Source organism: Stigmatopora argus, chromosome 9 (assembly GCF_051989625.1).
Source record: "Stigmatopora argus isolate UIUO_Sarg chromosome 9, RoL_Sarg_1.0, whole genome shotgun sequence".
Taxonomy (NCBI): Eukaryota; Metazoa; Chordata; class Actinopteri; order Syngnathiformes; family Syngnathidae; genus Stigmatopora; species Stigmatopora argus.
Genome location: NC_135395.1, coordinates 18,425,869 through 18,441,542, shown reverse-complemented (window position 1 = coordinate 18,441,542; position 15,674 = coordinate 18,425,869). Strand labels below are relative to the sequence as shown.

The window sequence follows — 15,674 nt, the reverse complement described above, 5'->3', positions numbered from 1 at the left end:
AATTTTTTTAAATTGATAAAATACTTAGAATATTTCCAACAGGACTTATAATTAAATAAAATCAACATGACACTTAGGCAAAAAAATTGTTTTTTTATTATAAAAGACTTAGAATATAAACACCAAAAATTAAAGGAAAAAAAAGACCATTGAGGGTCTTGGGTCTTTTTTCTCCAAGTGTTTCAACAAAGACAAATGACACTCAAATCTCTTTTATTAAAATTTCTGACTGAAGAAAAGAAGTGAGATCCTCCTCACCTTAAGGATCTGGTCACCATGAGCCAGAAAACTCTGGACTTTACCTAAGAAGAGGGAGAGTAAATTTAGTCAATAAAATAGATCTGGATGAATACTTGGATATTCAACAATAAACTCACCTCTCAGAAGACTGCGTTCAGAGATGAGGCATCACTTGGAGACCCTCCAAAGTCTGGACCTGATGTGTGCAAAAGTTAGCATGTTTAGACACTGGAGATTCAACAAATAGGCTTACATTATTGTTGTTAAATCTAGTTTTACCTTGATGAGAAGACCAAAGATGATGCTAAACGGGGGAAACTTCATTTGAGAAATCTTACAGAGTTCAGAGACGCCTCATCTTCAAGTGGACATCGACCTGATGTGTGCAAAAAAAAAGAAGCAAAAGTTAGCATATTTAGACAGTGGAGATTCAACAAATAGACTTACATTATTGTTGTTAAATCTAGTTTTACCTTGATGAGAAGACCAAAGATGATGCTAAACGGGGGAAACTTCATTTAACAAAGCTATTTAGGAGTTGCCAAACAACTAATACAGGAAGAGAAATCTTACAGAGTTCAGAGACGCCGCATCATCTTCAAGTGGGCAACCTGGGAAGATCACATGGACCTGATGTGTGCAAAAGAAAAAAAGAAGCAAAAGTTTGCATATATAGACACTGGAGATTCAACAAATACTTACATTTTTGTTGTTAAATCTAGTTTTACCTTGATGAGAAGACCAAAGATGATGCTAAACGGAGAAAACTTCATTTAACAACGCTATTTAGGAGTTGCCAAACAACTAATACAGGAAGAGAAATCTTACAGAGTTCAGAGACGCCGCATCATCTTCAAGTGGGCAACCTGGGAAGATCACCTGGACATGGACATGGACCTGATGTGTGCAAAAAAAAAAGAAGCAAAAGTTGTCATATACAGAGACTGGAGATTCAACAGATGGGATTAGTTTTACCTGTAACCTCAAGGGTTTGAGTGTCCTGGGGCACACGGGAAGAGCTGCATCTTGATTTAACCACGCTATTTGGGAGTTGACAAACAATTATTGCATGAAAGAGAAATCTTACAATAAATGATCAAGCTAAAGAATGAAAATAAGTTAGTGAGTGATCCATGCCAATTTCCCTTTTCCAGACAAGGCGATTAAATATACAGACTGAAGTTAACAGCTAGGAGAAAGTTGGCTTAACAACTGTTGATTAAAATGATTTGTTTAGCACTCCCAGTGAAAACTATCAGTACATACATCATTTTGGAGTGAGCCTTTACCTAACAAACTGTCCGTTGATATCTCGGCTTTGTTTGAATCCACTAAGTCTTTCTACACGACTCGAAAATGGAGAAAACAGACTATAGATCTCTTAGTGTTAACATCAAGACGACGCTTGAAGTGGTCAAATGGAAAAAGTTGTCGTGACGCTAATGCTAAAATAGCTTGTCACATGTGGCACAGAGCCCAAACTTAAATTGTCGACGGTCCGGTCAACCTGGCATTAAACTTACAGATTTGTTGGCGGTTTTGCTCAATTGATTCCTAAAAAATCTGCCGGTAGCGTGATAAAAATGCACATAGGCCAGTAAATGGCTCGACGCCTTACCTCGTTGCCGTGCTACACGGCCATCAGCATGGACATGGCTGTTGGAGAAGACGAGGCACTGCACATTGTGCTTAATTTATACAGCTGCCTTGAAGATAGACCACGCCCATATCATGTCATTTTTAACGAAAAAAAGCCTTACTATAGACTAGTAAGGGGTGTCAAACATACGGCCCGCGGGCCGGAACCGGCCCCCAAGGAGGTTCGATCAGGCCCGCAGGATAATTTGAAAGTGGAAAAAATGCATAAAAGACATGGAATTAATATTTTTAATTCGATGCAATTAATGGATTATCGACTAAGGGGCGCACTCTTTCCATCAGAGTAGAAGACAAGCCGCATCACTGTGACAGACTGAAAACAGCAGCAACTCCATAAATTTTCAGTATGTATTGTGTGTATGTATGTTTCATGTATGAAGTTTACAGATTTACAGGACAGGCGAATACTTTCTTAATTACACATTTAAAATCACTCTCCTTAGTTTGTAAGGTGCACGCAGGGATTACATTTAGATTTTATATGCGTATGTGTAAGTGGTTTAAAAATTCCTTTCTTTAAAAGTCTCATTTAATCGTAAAGTGCATTACTATATTTTTCAGTACCAATTAAAGTTTTGTGCCTTTGTACAATCAGAGGGATCAGTTGCAATGCATATTTGTGAATGATAAAAGTCAATTGCACATTTGTCTAAGGAAATGAGGTGTTTCATGAAATGTTTTGAAAAAGGATAGTTCATTAAATTTCAATATTTTCCTAATGTTCTTGTGCTTCTTTACACCAAAACAAAGGAAAGACATGATATTTTGGTTATTTATAGCAGAGCATGGTATAATTTGAATGGTCCGGCCCACTTGACATCTCCCTAGGCCGTATGTGGCCCACGATGCCAAATGAGTTTGACACCCCTGCTATACATGGTCATTTTTAAGGAAAAAAGACTTACTATACATTGTGCCTGATTTTCCGTCTCCTTGTACCCTAAGATCGGCTGGCCACCGATTCAGGATGTCCGCCGCCTCTGGCCTGGAGACAGCTGGGATTGGCTCCAGCATCCCCCGCTACCCTGATGAGGATAAAGCGGTTCAGAAAATGAGATGAGATGAGGCTTACTATACATGGTCAATTGTTTAAAGAAAAAGCCTTACTATACTGTGTCGTTTTTTTAAGAAAAAAAAGCCTTACTAGACTATGTCGTAACGACATAGTAAGGCTTTTTTCTTTAAAAAACGACATAGTATAGTAAGGCTTTTTTCGTAAAAAACGACATAGTATAGTAAGGCTTTTTTAAAATTAAAAAACGACATAGTATAGTAAGGTTTTTTCATTAAAAAAAACAACATAGTATAGTAAGGCTTTTTTCATTAAAAAAACGACGTAGTATAGTAAGGCTTTTTTTCTTAAAAAACGACACAATGTATAACAAGGCTTTATATATATAAAAAAACCACACAGTATAGTAAGACTTTTTTCTTTAAAAAATGACATAGTATAGTAAGGCTTTTTTCTTAAAAAAAAAACGCCATAGTATAGTAAGGCTTTTTTTAAAATTAAAAAACGACATAGTATAGTAAGGCTTTTTTTCTTTAAAAAACGACATAGTATAGTAAGGCTTTTTTCATTAAAAAAAAAACGACATAGTATAGTAAGGCTTTTTTTCTTAAAAAAACGACACAATGTATAACAAGGCTTTATATATATAAAAAAACACACACAGTACAGTAAGGCTTTTTTCTTAAAAAATGACATAGTATAGTAAGGCTTTTTTTCTTAAAAAAACAACATAGTATAGTAAGGCTTTTTTCTTTAAAAAACGGTATAGTAAGGTTTTTTCTTTTAAAAAATGACATAGTATAGTAAGGCTTTTTTATATAAAAACAACATAGCTTTTTTCTTTAAAAAACGACATAGTATAGCAAGGCTTTTTTTCTTTAAAAAAACGACATCGTATAGTAAGGCTTTTTCTCTTAAAAAATGACATAGTATAGTAAGGCAAGTACAATGCTTCCTTTCAAAGCTCCCAAACTTTACTGCCTGCGGTCAGTGCTTTTAAACCCTCAAAATCACTCCCAACATTTGAAAAAAAATACACAATATAGCCCCAGTATTTTCATAATTTAAAAAAACACCCATTCCACTCCATAAGGACAATGTAACCCTTTGTCCACGAAGAAAGGAATATGATTGTTCGCATGAGGTTATACATGTGACATATATATGGAAGATATTGCAGATCGGGCCCGATTTGGCGATTTCCATCCCTGATTAGCCCGCCTCCTATCGCCATCACCATTGTCTGTCTCGGCCTATGTTGTCTCGATTGGAATGAGCTACTGGCCACATAACCCAGATAAGAAGATAGACCCTGTCCTAGATTAAAGAGATCAGACATGCTCTCATTTTGAGACCCCGCCTTCGATTTTCTTCTTCTCCTCCTCATTCATCCCTCTGCCAGGACCAGGTCAGCATTTCACGTAGGCACGCCGCCACGTCTGTGTCCATAAACGTCAAAAATCCAGGCGGCTCTTGGCAAGGGACGATGATGTCTGCGCCGGAGCGCGGCAGACGGCCAGTTTCCATGGTAACCTGCCTCATCCGCGCCAGCCGGGCGGCCAGGCGGCCCCTCCTCTCCCGGCTGAGTTCGGCGTGAGCCGCACCTACTCGGAGAAATGTATGACAGACGCATGTCGTGGCAGTTAGCAGCAGCAGGTGCACGCATGGAAAATAACAACAACAAAAAAGCACTCCTCCTTGCGGAAGCTCAATACCAAAAGTATCTTGCGCCATGTGTGTTGTGTTTGTCAAGTCCTGTGGCCACCATAAGCTGCTTACCCTAATACCGTGGCACAATAGTCTCCGCTTCTGCCCAAGCCTGCTAAATTCGGCAGGCGGTCTGTCTGTCGGTCTTCTTATCTTGACAAGATTTTCAGTGTTTAGTCGTGGCCGTCTCACACCATGTTTTGGGCTCAAAGGCGCAGTTGCTCCTGTCTTTTTCTCCTCTGCTCGCTCGCATGACCGTGTCGCTCACCAAAGCCATGGAGCGATTGAGAAGAACATCTGCAGATGGGTCAGGAGTTCACGAGAGCTCCGTGTAACCACCAAACAAAGGACAAAGCCACCCAGAAACGTGGGGATAAATACCTTCTTGGCCCCTTTGGCAGATGCAGGTGTCACCATGGTAACTGGGCAAAGGAATGATGTCATCGCCTTGGTTTTCGCTCTCGGCGTTTTGTGGCCCGTCGTCGGGAGCCAAAGGGCCGCTCCGGGGGGTCGGACTCGTACCCAAAATCCTCCTAGCCTCCCGCGTCTGATCTGTGAGACTTTACACATCCGCCATGAACAACGACAACAACTGGTTTTGATGAATACGTGACCTACCTTGATACTGTTGAGGTTTATAGATCATGCATTGCTGTTTTTTTTTCCAGCTGCTAGCAGACATCAGTATGAAGCATTCTGGAGAGTAGACACAAGAAAGGACAGAAGTGAATAAGGAGGTCACTTGTAAAAAATGCAGCCGGCTAAAAGAAATGTCACTCAAAAGCATGACGGTGCAGCCAATCGCTTGACACTTGTGTCTTAATTGTCACCTAATGACACATAACAAACACACACACACCACGATGTGATGAGATACAAAAGCAGCCGTGTCATTTGATGAGGGGCACATTAAGATATGATGACCATGTGCGTGCATGCATGTTTTTCCCTGTGCGTGCGTGCGTGTTTTTCCGCGTGCGTGCATGTGTTTTTCCGCGTGCGTGCATGTGTTTTTCCGCGTGCGTGCGAGCGTGTTTTTCCGCGTGCGTGCGTGCGTGTTTTCCGCGTGCGTGCGTGCGTGCATGCTGGAAGCAAACCAACTCAATCAGTCACCTACTCGACTGTATTGTAGCATTTGGTTCTTGGCAGCTTGGAGGAGGCTTTTGCATTCTTCCCCTCCCTGGAAAAGTTGAAAATGTGAACAAATGAAACGTATGCTTTCACATTGCTGCTGGCAACCCTGAAAAAGAAAGAACAATCAACGGAGGATTCCAAATGCACTTCTTTTGGCGCCTTTCCCCGTCTCCAGAGGTCGACTTTGCGATCGACTTTTCACTTTTCTTGTTCTCGGGAAACAGTGCACCTTAAAGAATGGCCCAAGTGAGCCTTTGCCAGGAGAGGAGGCCTTTCACCATCTAGGAGCAACGCAAAGACAAATGTTTGGACAAAACATAGGGAGTCGCTTGTGAATTGCAACTGGAAAAAAAAACGGAATGCATCTGGAAAAGTCAGTCCAAAGTTTCTTCTCTTCACGCATTCCTCTGCTGCCGTCGGCCAAAAAAAAAGCCTCGCTCACCCTAAGCCGAGTTTTGCAGACTCCAGTCACTGTGTGCCGGCTTTACTCCAAATGGCGTCACCCAAAATGCAACATCTTATGTTTGCATTTCAATGACAATGTTGGAAGAAGCAAACAACGAATCGGAGCAAAACAACAACAGAATATTTTCAAGACATTTTAATGGTTCTGTGTAGCAAAGAGACGTAAATAAGTGCATTGCTTCTTCATACCAACTCTGGAAAAGGAGCAAAGCACGTGCATTCAATCTGATTTGAAAAAAAAAATAACAATAAAAAAAAAAAGTACAAATCAACATAGAAAATCTGTTAAAAAATGACTCTAATTAGAAAAACAAAACATAGATTCCAGTGGTGTCTTTGTTTTCTTGCCACATGGCGGTATCTGGCACTCTACACTTCAAAAGCCAACTTCCTGGGCTAAACGGGACGTTTTGGTGCTCCCACGCAAATCCAATACATCCAGTGTGCAAGTGACAGAAACCCCAGGAGGGGATTTCCTCCCCCCAACAACAACTTATCAATCAACGTTGTCACGTCATGAAAAGACAGTGAAATATTAAATCATCCCGTCTCCTCATTAGGATACAGATATGATGACCATTAGGAACGTTACAGCCATTTGCCTCCAAACTGCATGTTGCACTTGAAACAATACGAAAATCAGCAGCTCAGTTGTGTGTCTATGCGTCCGTCACTTTGGACTAGCAAACGACATCCAAGATTGGGCGTCCCCCTCGTGTCGGACACAACGACAAAATATACACAAGCGCACTTTTGGCCCTTTTTTTCCAGTGTGCAATTTCCGCAAGAATACCACAAAGTTGCTTAGGAATGAACGGATGACGGAATCGCTCATTTCTTAGAACACGAGCGCGCGACACACGCCGCAAAAACGTGCGCGGAAACTAAAAATAGCGACAGGCTGGTGAAAGACACAGGCATGTCAATTGCGGTGTGAAAGGGTGTTTCCCAAAAAATGTGGCCAGGGGGGGGGCAAAAAAAAGCCTTACTCGGGGGTAAGAACTTTCTGGAAAAAAATGCCTAAATGAAAGGAATGTTCAGGTCTCTTTACGGCGCCCTCGTCATCACTTGCACGAATGAAGACGGCAGCGCACGTCCCTTTTTTTAAGGCCACGGAGACGACAGGCTTTGATGGATCGGGAGGGAAATGGCAAGCTGGCGGGTGGGTTGGTTGGTTTACCCTGGACTTCCACGCGTTGGCACAGTTTTCCAGTGAAACGATCATCATGAACAAATAGCAAAAAAAAGTAGAATAAAGGATACCTATTTTGGGGATGAAGAGTTTGTGGCGCATCCAAAAGCAAGCGTTCGTTTGTCTGGAAACAAATCTGGCTGAGGAAGGAAAAGGACTGGACGAACCAACTAGCCTAACTGGAAGGGGTGGGGCTCGGCATGGGCGCGTCGTCCGATGGCTCCTGGTCCGACTTGACGGCCGTGTTGGCCTTCTTGGGCGAAGGGCCGTCTTCCTGCGTCAGTTCCTTGGCCAGGATGTTGGTGACCGCCTGACCGGCTCTTCTGTGGTTGGCTGAAAAAGAACACGAGACGTCAGAGACCGCCAAAAACACAGAAATGTCACTATAGTAATCCCTCGAATATGGCAAGTAGGATCACCCTATTATTAAACGTACCTACCTTTTCCCCCTTCAGTGCTGAGTCCTAGTAGCGTGGATTTTCACATTTTTATGAACTTAAAATAAATTAAAAATATATATTTTTGAAATAATAGCAGAAAAAAAAATGCTAAAAAGTGAATTAGCACTCAGTGAAGTCACTTTTTTGCGATTTTTTTTCTGCTATTATTTCAAAAATATATATTTTTAATTTATTTTAAGTTCATAAAAATGTGAAAATCCACGCTAATAATTGGGGAAAGACTGTAGTCTAATTTTCATTGACAGAGAGCTAAAGTCATCCCACAATGTGCCTGATGGCATTGATGCAGATCTATGAAATTTGTTGGAAAAGGGCAAAACATGACAATTTCCTCTCTGTGAGGATGCCTATAAGTTGACACTCATCATGAACATCGTGTCCCAGCAAGAGGATGACAGTATGGCAGAAACATGGGTGTCCCGATCTCCACGGCGGAAAGCGGGAAAGAGCACCGCTTGTCCTTGTCCCCTGCCTCTTTCTCTCTCTCGCTCTCTAACAAGGCAGCAGCAGGAGCAGCCATTTTGAGTTAAATGGGTCAGGGGGAGATTGCGTCGGATGCAGTGTTTATTTTCGCTCATCGTCAGATGCTTTATCACGGAAGCTCTTTGTCAGTGTTATGACGATGCAAACCACGCATGCAAAGTCAACCGTGCTAACATGCACACGCACACACACACACAAATCAAGCCAAAACAATTCACAGCATGGGTCTAATAGGGCCCAAGCGACAAAATGCAGTTACCGATCACGTCTCCAGAATCAGCTGTGATAAAGACACTACGGAGTCTGGGAAAGAAAAGAGGAAAAGAAGGAAAGAAGGATGGTGAGATGGTGAGAAACAGAACAGTTTAGGAGGGATCCATCGCACTTGCTCATCTTTTTCATCAAATTAGAAACACCTGCAAAAACCGTTTGTTGACGATACAAAACGTCAAAGCTCATGCCAGAAGATCATTTCAAGAAAAAAATTAAAGTTTAATTTCTGAGACTTTAACAAGTGTGCATTGGTCGACTGCTATTTGGATAAGTTTGCTTTTGATGTCGACCTTGTGAGTTATGGCCTGCCGTCCTATCAATGGGTGCTAAAAGTGTGTGTGGTGTCAACAATCAAGTGACCCCAAAGGTCGGTCTCAATTGTGTCCCTGTTGCTTGTGTGTCCTGCGCTAGGAGGGATTTTCTATTGGGGCGACAGACGGCGTGTGCCTTGCAAGCCTCCATCCCTTCCTCCCTGCCTCCCCGCCTCCCCGCCTTCCCTCCCTCCATTGTTGCCACCCTCTTCATCTGCGCAGCTCTGTCGCGATTGGCGCTTTATCCAGCGGCCACCGCGCCGATTGGACCGCGCAACAGATGGGTCACCGACGAGCGCAGAGAAGACACGCCGGCCACCGTGTGGAAACACACGGGTAAACATTGAGGTCAGCGGCACGATTTGATTTGAAAAATCAAAGCCGTCTGTCCTAGAGGTCAGAAGGTGCATCGGTATGCGAAGGTGCCCGTCTTTGTATTGGCACGCGGACATCTGCCGCCTGGGCTCTTTTTTTTTCTTAGCTCATGTTTGACCGCCGGGACCACCCCACCCAAAGCCAAGCTGAGGTGCGGGTCAAAAGGTGCTCGTGCACCCCACTAAATCTTAAGAGGGACATCAACTCGGAAAGGGGGGAATAAAAATCGCCACTCTGACACACATTTCCCGGTCAGCCGTTTCCTGTCGGGATAAGACTATTTTGGGGCTACTGGCTAGACGCCTACGCTAGCCATTTGGCTTTTGGCTTTCCTGTGGAGATGACGCATGCCAAATGATTCCGATGTGTCACGGAAGGCCACACTCTTTTCATGTTGCTCTTCACTGTGTGAGAGAGACAAAAAAAACGAAACAAAAGAAAACAAGGAGGCAGGAAGAATGCAGTCTGGCCGCCAACTCTGCTTCACATCTGGCTTTCATTGACGCTGGGGCAGATACGGTTACACACTCACAGCCTCGTGTGCAAATGGTCGTGCATGCACACACACAAACGCACACACGGGCTTTCCTAAACAATGGGCACGTTACAAAGTGCCTCCATTGGCTAAGCTTTTTATGCTTTAAAGTGGCTGCTGGCTATCTTACTTTCCATATAAGAAGCCCCGGCACCCTCCCCTCTGCCTAAATGTCATTAGTTGGGTGCATCATGGGCAGATACTAAAAATAAAGAGGTTGGAGTAAAGTGACAGAAAACAGACCGCTTTGAAATGGATCCATAGCACATCATTAGAGGTATGAATAAGAACGGAGACAAAAATCAGTTCAATTTGGGTGGGTACGACTACGTTCCAATTCCCCCGAGTAGGCAGCGCTTTCCCAAATAAAGTCGAATATCAATAAAAATGGCCGTGGGCGGGACTACAAGCTCTAAGATTAGGGCATTGTGGATAAAAAGCCATGTAAAATAAAGTCATCATCTGGAAGTGTTTACCTGCTTGGCGTGGTCCTCTCTTTCGCCTAAAAGCAGCGCCAGACTGCAGCGCCTCCAAGAGGCCGTCCATGATGCCCGTTTCGTCGCCCTCTGAAAGTACATCAAAATAGAAAGTGAGCAACGCGCTGACAAACAAACAAACAAACGACAACGCCGAGGGGACTTCCATTTTTCTCTACTTAAAGACATTTGTGGTCAACGTCAATAAATGCATTCTAATGAGGAAACAATGTGTTTGTTTGTTAGTTTTTCCCCCCTCAGACCCACGTGGGAATTTGCCCGTCGGCCATGTTGAAAGATTAGCGACGTTTAACCCAGATAGACGCCGGCTGACCTAGATCAAGGCTTGCTGCTGTATTTTGCAAGTAGAGCAAATCTCCCCTTTTCTAAAACACCAACTTCATTTTTCCCTTTCTTCAACCAAACGGCGTGCACGTGACGGGTCATGTGTGTGTGACAATGCGTTTTAAAAGGAAGGAGTAAATATGCGAGAGGGAGTCCACGTCCCGATTTAGCAGATGGTTTCAATTATTTCTGAATAGGACCAAGGAGTCTGGAAAAAGGGGGCGGCGGGGGTTAAAGGTTTATGTCCAGACCCATTGAGACACATCCTGCCTATCGGCATGGAGGGCCCGGCTGGACGTGATTCTTTTTTTTTGGACTGGGGGCTTTTACTGGTCTTACTGAGCCACAACATAACGTATAAAAACGCACATATACGCTCTTTGAATTCGCCGCTTTGTGGGCCTTCACTTCACTTCCCAGCGAATGGAAGATGGCGAATGGAAGATAAAGATTTGCACTCCCAAAAGTCAAGTCTAAGCTGGTGGCTTTAGCGCTACTACGTGCAAAGGGGATTGGAAGGTCTTGGCAAAGAGCATAAGATGAATTTGTCTAATGGCATTAGCCCACTGGAGGCTGTGAAAAGGTGATTGACTGAAGCCAGTGGAATGAGATCAACACAATCTGCCACTCGCAAACATAAGCTGAGGGTGCTGGCGACCAAATTTCAAAATTGTATAAGAAGTCAGTGAAGATGATCCGTGATTGACAGCCCTCAAAGACCCCGTTAGCGCGTTTCTCCTAAACATCTCGGCTCAACTCGCTACATCCGTAAAGAAAACCATGTGCGTGCGTGTAAGCCCGAAGGCAGCAGCTGCTGCCGTCTTCACGTCACATCCCCTCCCGTGCTCTCCCCCCGCGTTCCCTACCCTTCCCTTCCCCTCCCATCTCTTCCCTTCCCTCCCCCATCCCAGCAACCAAAGCTTTTCCCGTGGAGCACGAGCACCCCCAGCGGCGTCTGCCGTACGTTCTGGTAGCTCACGCATGCGCACATAGTCGCCTCTCGCTTCCCAGGAGTATTTTTTGCACACTCTACTGACACCTAGTTGCCGGAATAACGCAAGGCCCTCGTTTCGTAGCGGTCGCCTCAAACCACCGCGTGGGAAGTTCCGAGCCACATCCTCCAGCCCGAGACTCCCCCCTCCCTGGTCAGTCGCTCCACTTGGAGGACAAACTCATGGAATGAATTCCACAATGAATAAATGAGGCAAAGGCTCATTCCTTCCTTCACTTGTTTGTGTGACTAACTCCCAAAGCCAAGGCTAAAAACAAAGCGACCTTCCAGGGTTTAATCAACAACGAGAGCAGAGGAATTTCGTGAGATAACAACAGCGGGAAGATGGCGAGGTGCAAAAATGTTATGGCTGAAAGCAGGCTTTGTGTCCTCGCCATTCAATGGGAGGTTTGCAAACAAAACGCAGGTGCGCACATGCGGTACAATTCAAAGAGAGACGTTTGAGTGACCCGAGGCATTCAAATATGACACCTGTATGCAAATGATCTTTAACCTTCATCCAGACAAGGATGGATCTTTGAATACGATAGTGCGCTCGGGTCATGTGATTCTAGAACAGGGATCGGGAACCTTTTTGATGGAAAGAGCCATAAACAATTCCTATTTTTTCAATGTTAATCCTTGAGCGCCATGCTTGGAATTTAAACGTCAACATACCTGAAAATGTGTGCCTTTTTTAGTCACTTCACCACTTTTAAAGTACAAAAAGTCTCTGAAACTTTTGACAACATTGTTACGTTGTTGCTCATCAATGATAGTCAATGAGAATATCCATGTAATGACAAAAGAATTATGATTATAAGTCACTGGAAGTAGTTTCAATGCCATAATACCAACGTAACGCTCTTAGTTCCAATATTTTACCTCACAGGTTAGCGGAGAGCCTTGTGCACCCATCAAAACAGCTGTATGTGGCTCCTGAGCCATAGGTTCACTACCCCTGCTCTAGAAGGTTGTAAAAAAATAAGTTTGGATACATTTGGAATGCTAAGGAGATACCAAAGGGGAACCACCGAGAAGGAATGCACTAAAAGTAGGTTGAGCTTTTGGAAAGTGGGGGCGAAAAAGGGGTTGGCAAGGAGGACCACTGTGGAACTTAGAGGGCTTTTAGTTTTCCTCATTAAAAAACAAAAAAAGAATGTTCTTTCAGGCCTTGTCGTTGCTAGGAAAACAGCTCTAACTCACCAAAAGAGTTCGAAATAGTAGGTTAGGGTTTTTTTTAGATGGCATATCCTCTCTGAATTTACTTTGTGCTTTTAATGGGGAGCGTGCAAGTCATGTACATTCGATTATCTCTGGTGACGTCTTTGTCAAGGGCTCTCACACATTCACACACACAAACAGAGACTAATTCAGACACACAATAATATTCCACTGAAGCGTGGACTCTGACTGCCCCCAACTGGCGTGTGACGGGAATAATAAAAGAAGAAAATGTTCCTCTGTAAAAGAGGAACTAGTTGAACTAACCTGTGTTGATGTCCAGGATCTGACTCCTTTTGCGTTTCTCCTCCTTTTCCTTCTCCGCCTTCTCCCTGGCAAGCTTGGCTCTTTTGATCTTCTCTTCCGCTTCCTTCCGCTTTTGATTATCCTTCACGGCTTGCTGGAGGAGAAAAGGACAATTTATTGAGAGAAATGTTTCTGGTTTTGACTGTTCACAGTTGACGAAGCAAGAGGATGTTGGACTTCCAAGATGATGAAGCACTTGCTTTCTCACCTGAAACATATTCTTGAACGTGTTGAGGTCGCCAAAGAACTCCTCCACGGAAACTTTTCTGGGGTCGAAGACAAAATAGCCTCCCAGGTCGTTGAACTGCTTCTCCATGTTTTTAAGCATCAGATCCAGCCTGTCGTACTGTTCGCGGGCGCCGCTCACGAAACGGTGGACAAATGGAGTTAAGGAAGGCAGACCTTCGTGGCGTGGCGCCCGGCTCGCCGGACACCAAATCAAAAACACCCGTCATGTGGCACCCGGCTCGCCGGAATCGAAAACGCATGTGAGAGGATATGGACATCTTTTCCACAAACAGGTCCTTGTCATTTTGCGGTGGAGGAAACGTCTCGATGTCTTTCTCCAGGTTCTTGATCTGACGACCCATTATTTCCACGTTCTTCTGAAGGGTCTCTGCGGAAACTAGAGAGGCGACATTGCGATTCTTCTCAGGGGACGGACGGTCTTATACGACGATAAAAAGCATTCCATTCAATTCAATATTTTATCATTTTGCATGTTTGCTGTACCTCTGCTGGCCTTCTCCACGTGGATGAGTTGGTCGGGAAAACTCAGGACCTCCGGGTACTGCTCCGTGCAGACATCGGCCAGAAAGTGGAGCAGCGTCTGCTTCAGGTCGGCCGACTTGGTGTCACGCAGCTGATGGGGGGACGTCAAAGCGAGTCGGTCCGTCAAGTGGCTCGAAAATCGTCAAATCACGGTCCGTTCGTAGCAACAAATGCTACCCGAAGGTGCCGTTGGCTCACCTTGCAAAGGTAGGATATGGAAAAGCCAAAGGCTTTCCCGTTGCGGGAGCCGGCGTTCATGTAATTGCCGACCAGGAGGATGATCTCCAGCAGTTTGGAGAAGGCGGCGCTTTTGGTCAGCTCCTCGCACGCCGCCGTCACCGACACCACGTCCGGCTTGATGTTGTTCAACTGTTCTTCGAACTGCAGCTTGAAGAGGGTGGCCTGCAGCCGCGGGCCCAAACGTTTCACCCCGGACATCTGCCCAAAGAGAGGAAAAAAGACACATACGTAGTCCGTCGGCGATCGTCGTATGTGTCTTTTGCGAGGCGATGACACGATCGACGGCGCTTTGCTATCCGCCGTTTCCGCTTCTCGACAGAACGGCCCCGTCGGCCTCCCGCTAGCTTTGAAAGTCGGGGTTTCCTCACCACCACTCCAAATTGTTCGGCCTCGGCGAGGTCGTCGTATTCGTCCTTCATGGCCGCCAGTTCGCTCAGCTGCTCGGGCGCGGGCAGCTGTTTGATCAGGTTCTACGGAAAGACGCTCCGGTGAGAAACGCGCGCCTTTCGTACGTACGGCCGATTCCAACGCGTACCTGAACCAAGGACTCCGTCAGGACCTTCTCGTTGACTTCCAGGACGCAACTCTTGATCTCTTCGTAGGGGAGACGGAACGATCCAAGGAAAATGGCTGCGTTCAAACACAAAAGACACAAAAAGTTCCATGGATAACGTGAATCACTCGTATCGTGCAGCTCGAGTCGTTTCGTACAATTCCGGTCAAGTGTGCATATCTTCCTTACCAGCTAGCGGGACTTACACAAATTTTGGGAGGACTTTGAATCCAGGATCTTGAGCTCCTTGACTTTCTTTTTTTGCAAGTGCTTCTTCTCATCGGCACCTTCTAGCTCCTTTTTGGCTGCGGGTGAAGAGCAAAAAGAGAAATGAGCATTTAAAAACCCCTCATGGGAAATGGAAAATGAAATCAAAGCCGTGTGATCAATATATAAAATCAAAATTCAAGGCCTAAAAAAAATGCAGGCTGCTAATCTCCACTATGAGCGTCTTTTACACCATTCGGTCAGCAAAGTTCTCCTTTTCCTTCAACTAGACACACGCAAAAGTGACAGTTGTGGTGAGAGATGCTATTGTTGGCCAAGGAGTCCCCGCGGCCCGCTAAATGCGCTTGGACATCGGTTCCCCTTGGCAACCGGCGCGTGAACTTTTGCCAAAGGCTTGCAGATACAGTACGGTTTCTGACACATTCACACTTGACCGAGGCTTTTGCATTAAAACGCTCGGACAGGGTCACCTTGGTGACCGAGGATGGATCGTCCAGCCTGGACAAGAATACGACCTGAAGACCAGGGAGACACACAATGGACTTTTTGCTCCCTCCGGCCAAGCCCGTGCGGCAGCGAGGTCAATCGGGTCGGACGAAATGCCCGCATCCATGCTGAATTTAGTCAAATCCTGCTTTGTTCCCGGAGACATTGCACGGGAAACGTGGCAAAAACAGGCCTCCCTCCCGACGA

General features: G+C 44.8%; 2 protein-coding genes across 19 annotated transcripts in view; both read right to left on the bottom strand.

Moving 5' to 3' along the window:
* Nucleotides 1-73: 73 nt before the first annotated feature.
* Nucleotides 74-3,054, bottom strand: LOC144081987 (uncharacterized). 17 transcript variants are annotated; one of them, XR_013303079.1, is made up of 9 exons: nt 2,805-3,054; nt 1,216-1,280; nt 1,069-1,137; nt 943-993; nt 814-870; nt 714-738; nt 520-616; nt 378-436; nt 74-302 (listed from the first exon to the last, which is right to left on the bottom strand). XR_013303079.1 is itself a non-coding variant. In XM_077608654.1 (8 exons), the coding sequence occupies exons 1-7, from the start codon at nt 2,911-2,913 to the stop codon at nt 381-383; spliced, it is 432 nt and encodes a 143-aa protein (XP_077464780.1). In that variant the 5' UTR covers nt 2,914-3,054; the 3' UTR covers nt 74-302; nt 378-380. The 17 variants fall into 17 exon arrangements, 2 of the variants coding, with proteins under 2 accessions (XP_077464780.1, XP_077464782.1); XR_013303083.1 differs by lacking the exon at nt 2,805-3,054 and having other exon boundaries at nt 969-993; nt 1,216-2,795; XM_077608654.1 differs by lacking the exon at nt 520-616.
* A 3,284-nt stretch (nt 3,055-6,338) lies between these two features.
* The window catches only part of diaph1 (diaphanous related formin 1), a 29,468-nt gene continuing 20,132 nt past the window's right edge, over nt 6,339-15,674 (bottom strand). For both annotated transcript variants that reach the window (XM_077608652.1, XM_077608653.1), the window contains 10 exons: nt 14,960-15,058; nt 14,736-14,830; nt 14,569-14,670; nt 14,159-14,398; nt 13,922-14,051; nt 13,691-13,814; nt 13,398-13,563; nt 13,151-13,283; nt 10,324-10,413; nt 6,339-7,742 (listed from right to left, as the gene is read on the bottom strand). In XM_077608652.1, the coding sequence (XP_077464778.1) occupies nt 7,585-7,742; nt 10,324-10,413; nt 13,151-13,283; nt 13,398-13,563; nt 13,691-13,814; nt 13,922-14,051; nt 14,159-14,398; nt 14,569-14,670; nt 14,736-14,830; nt 14,960-15,058 (1,337 nt within the window). In that variant the 3' untranslated portion in view covers nt 6,339-7,584. The remainder of the gene's footprint in view (nt 7,743-10,323; nt 10,414-13,150; nt 13,284-13,397; nt 13,564-13,690; nt 13,815-13,921; nt 14,052-14,158; nt 14,399-14,568; nt 14,671-14,735; nt 14,831-14,959; nt 15,059-15,674) is intronic.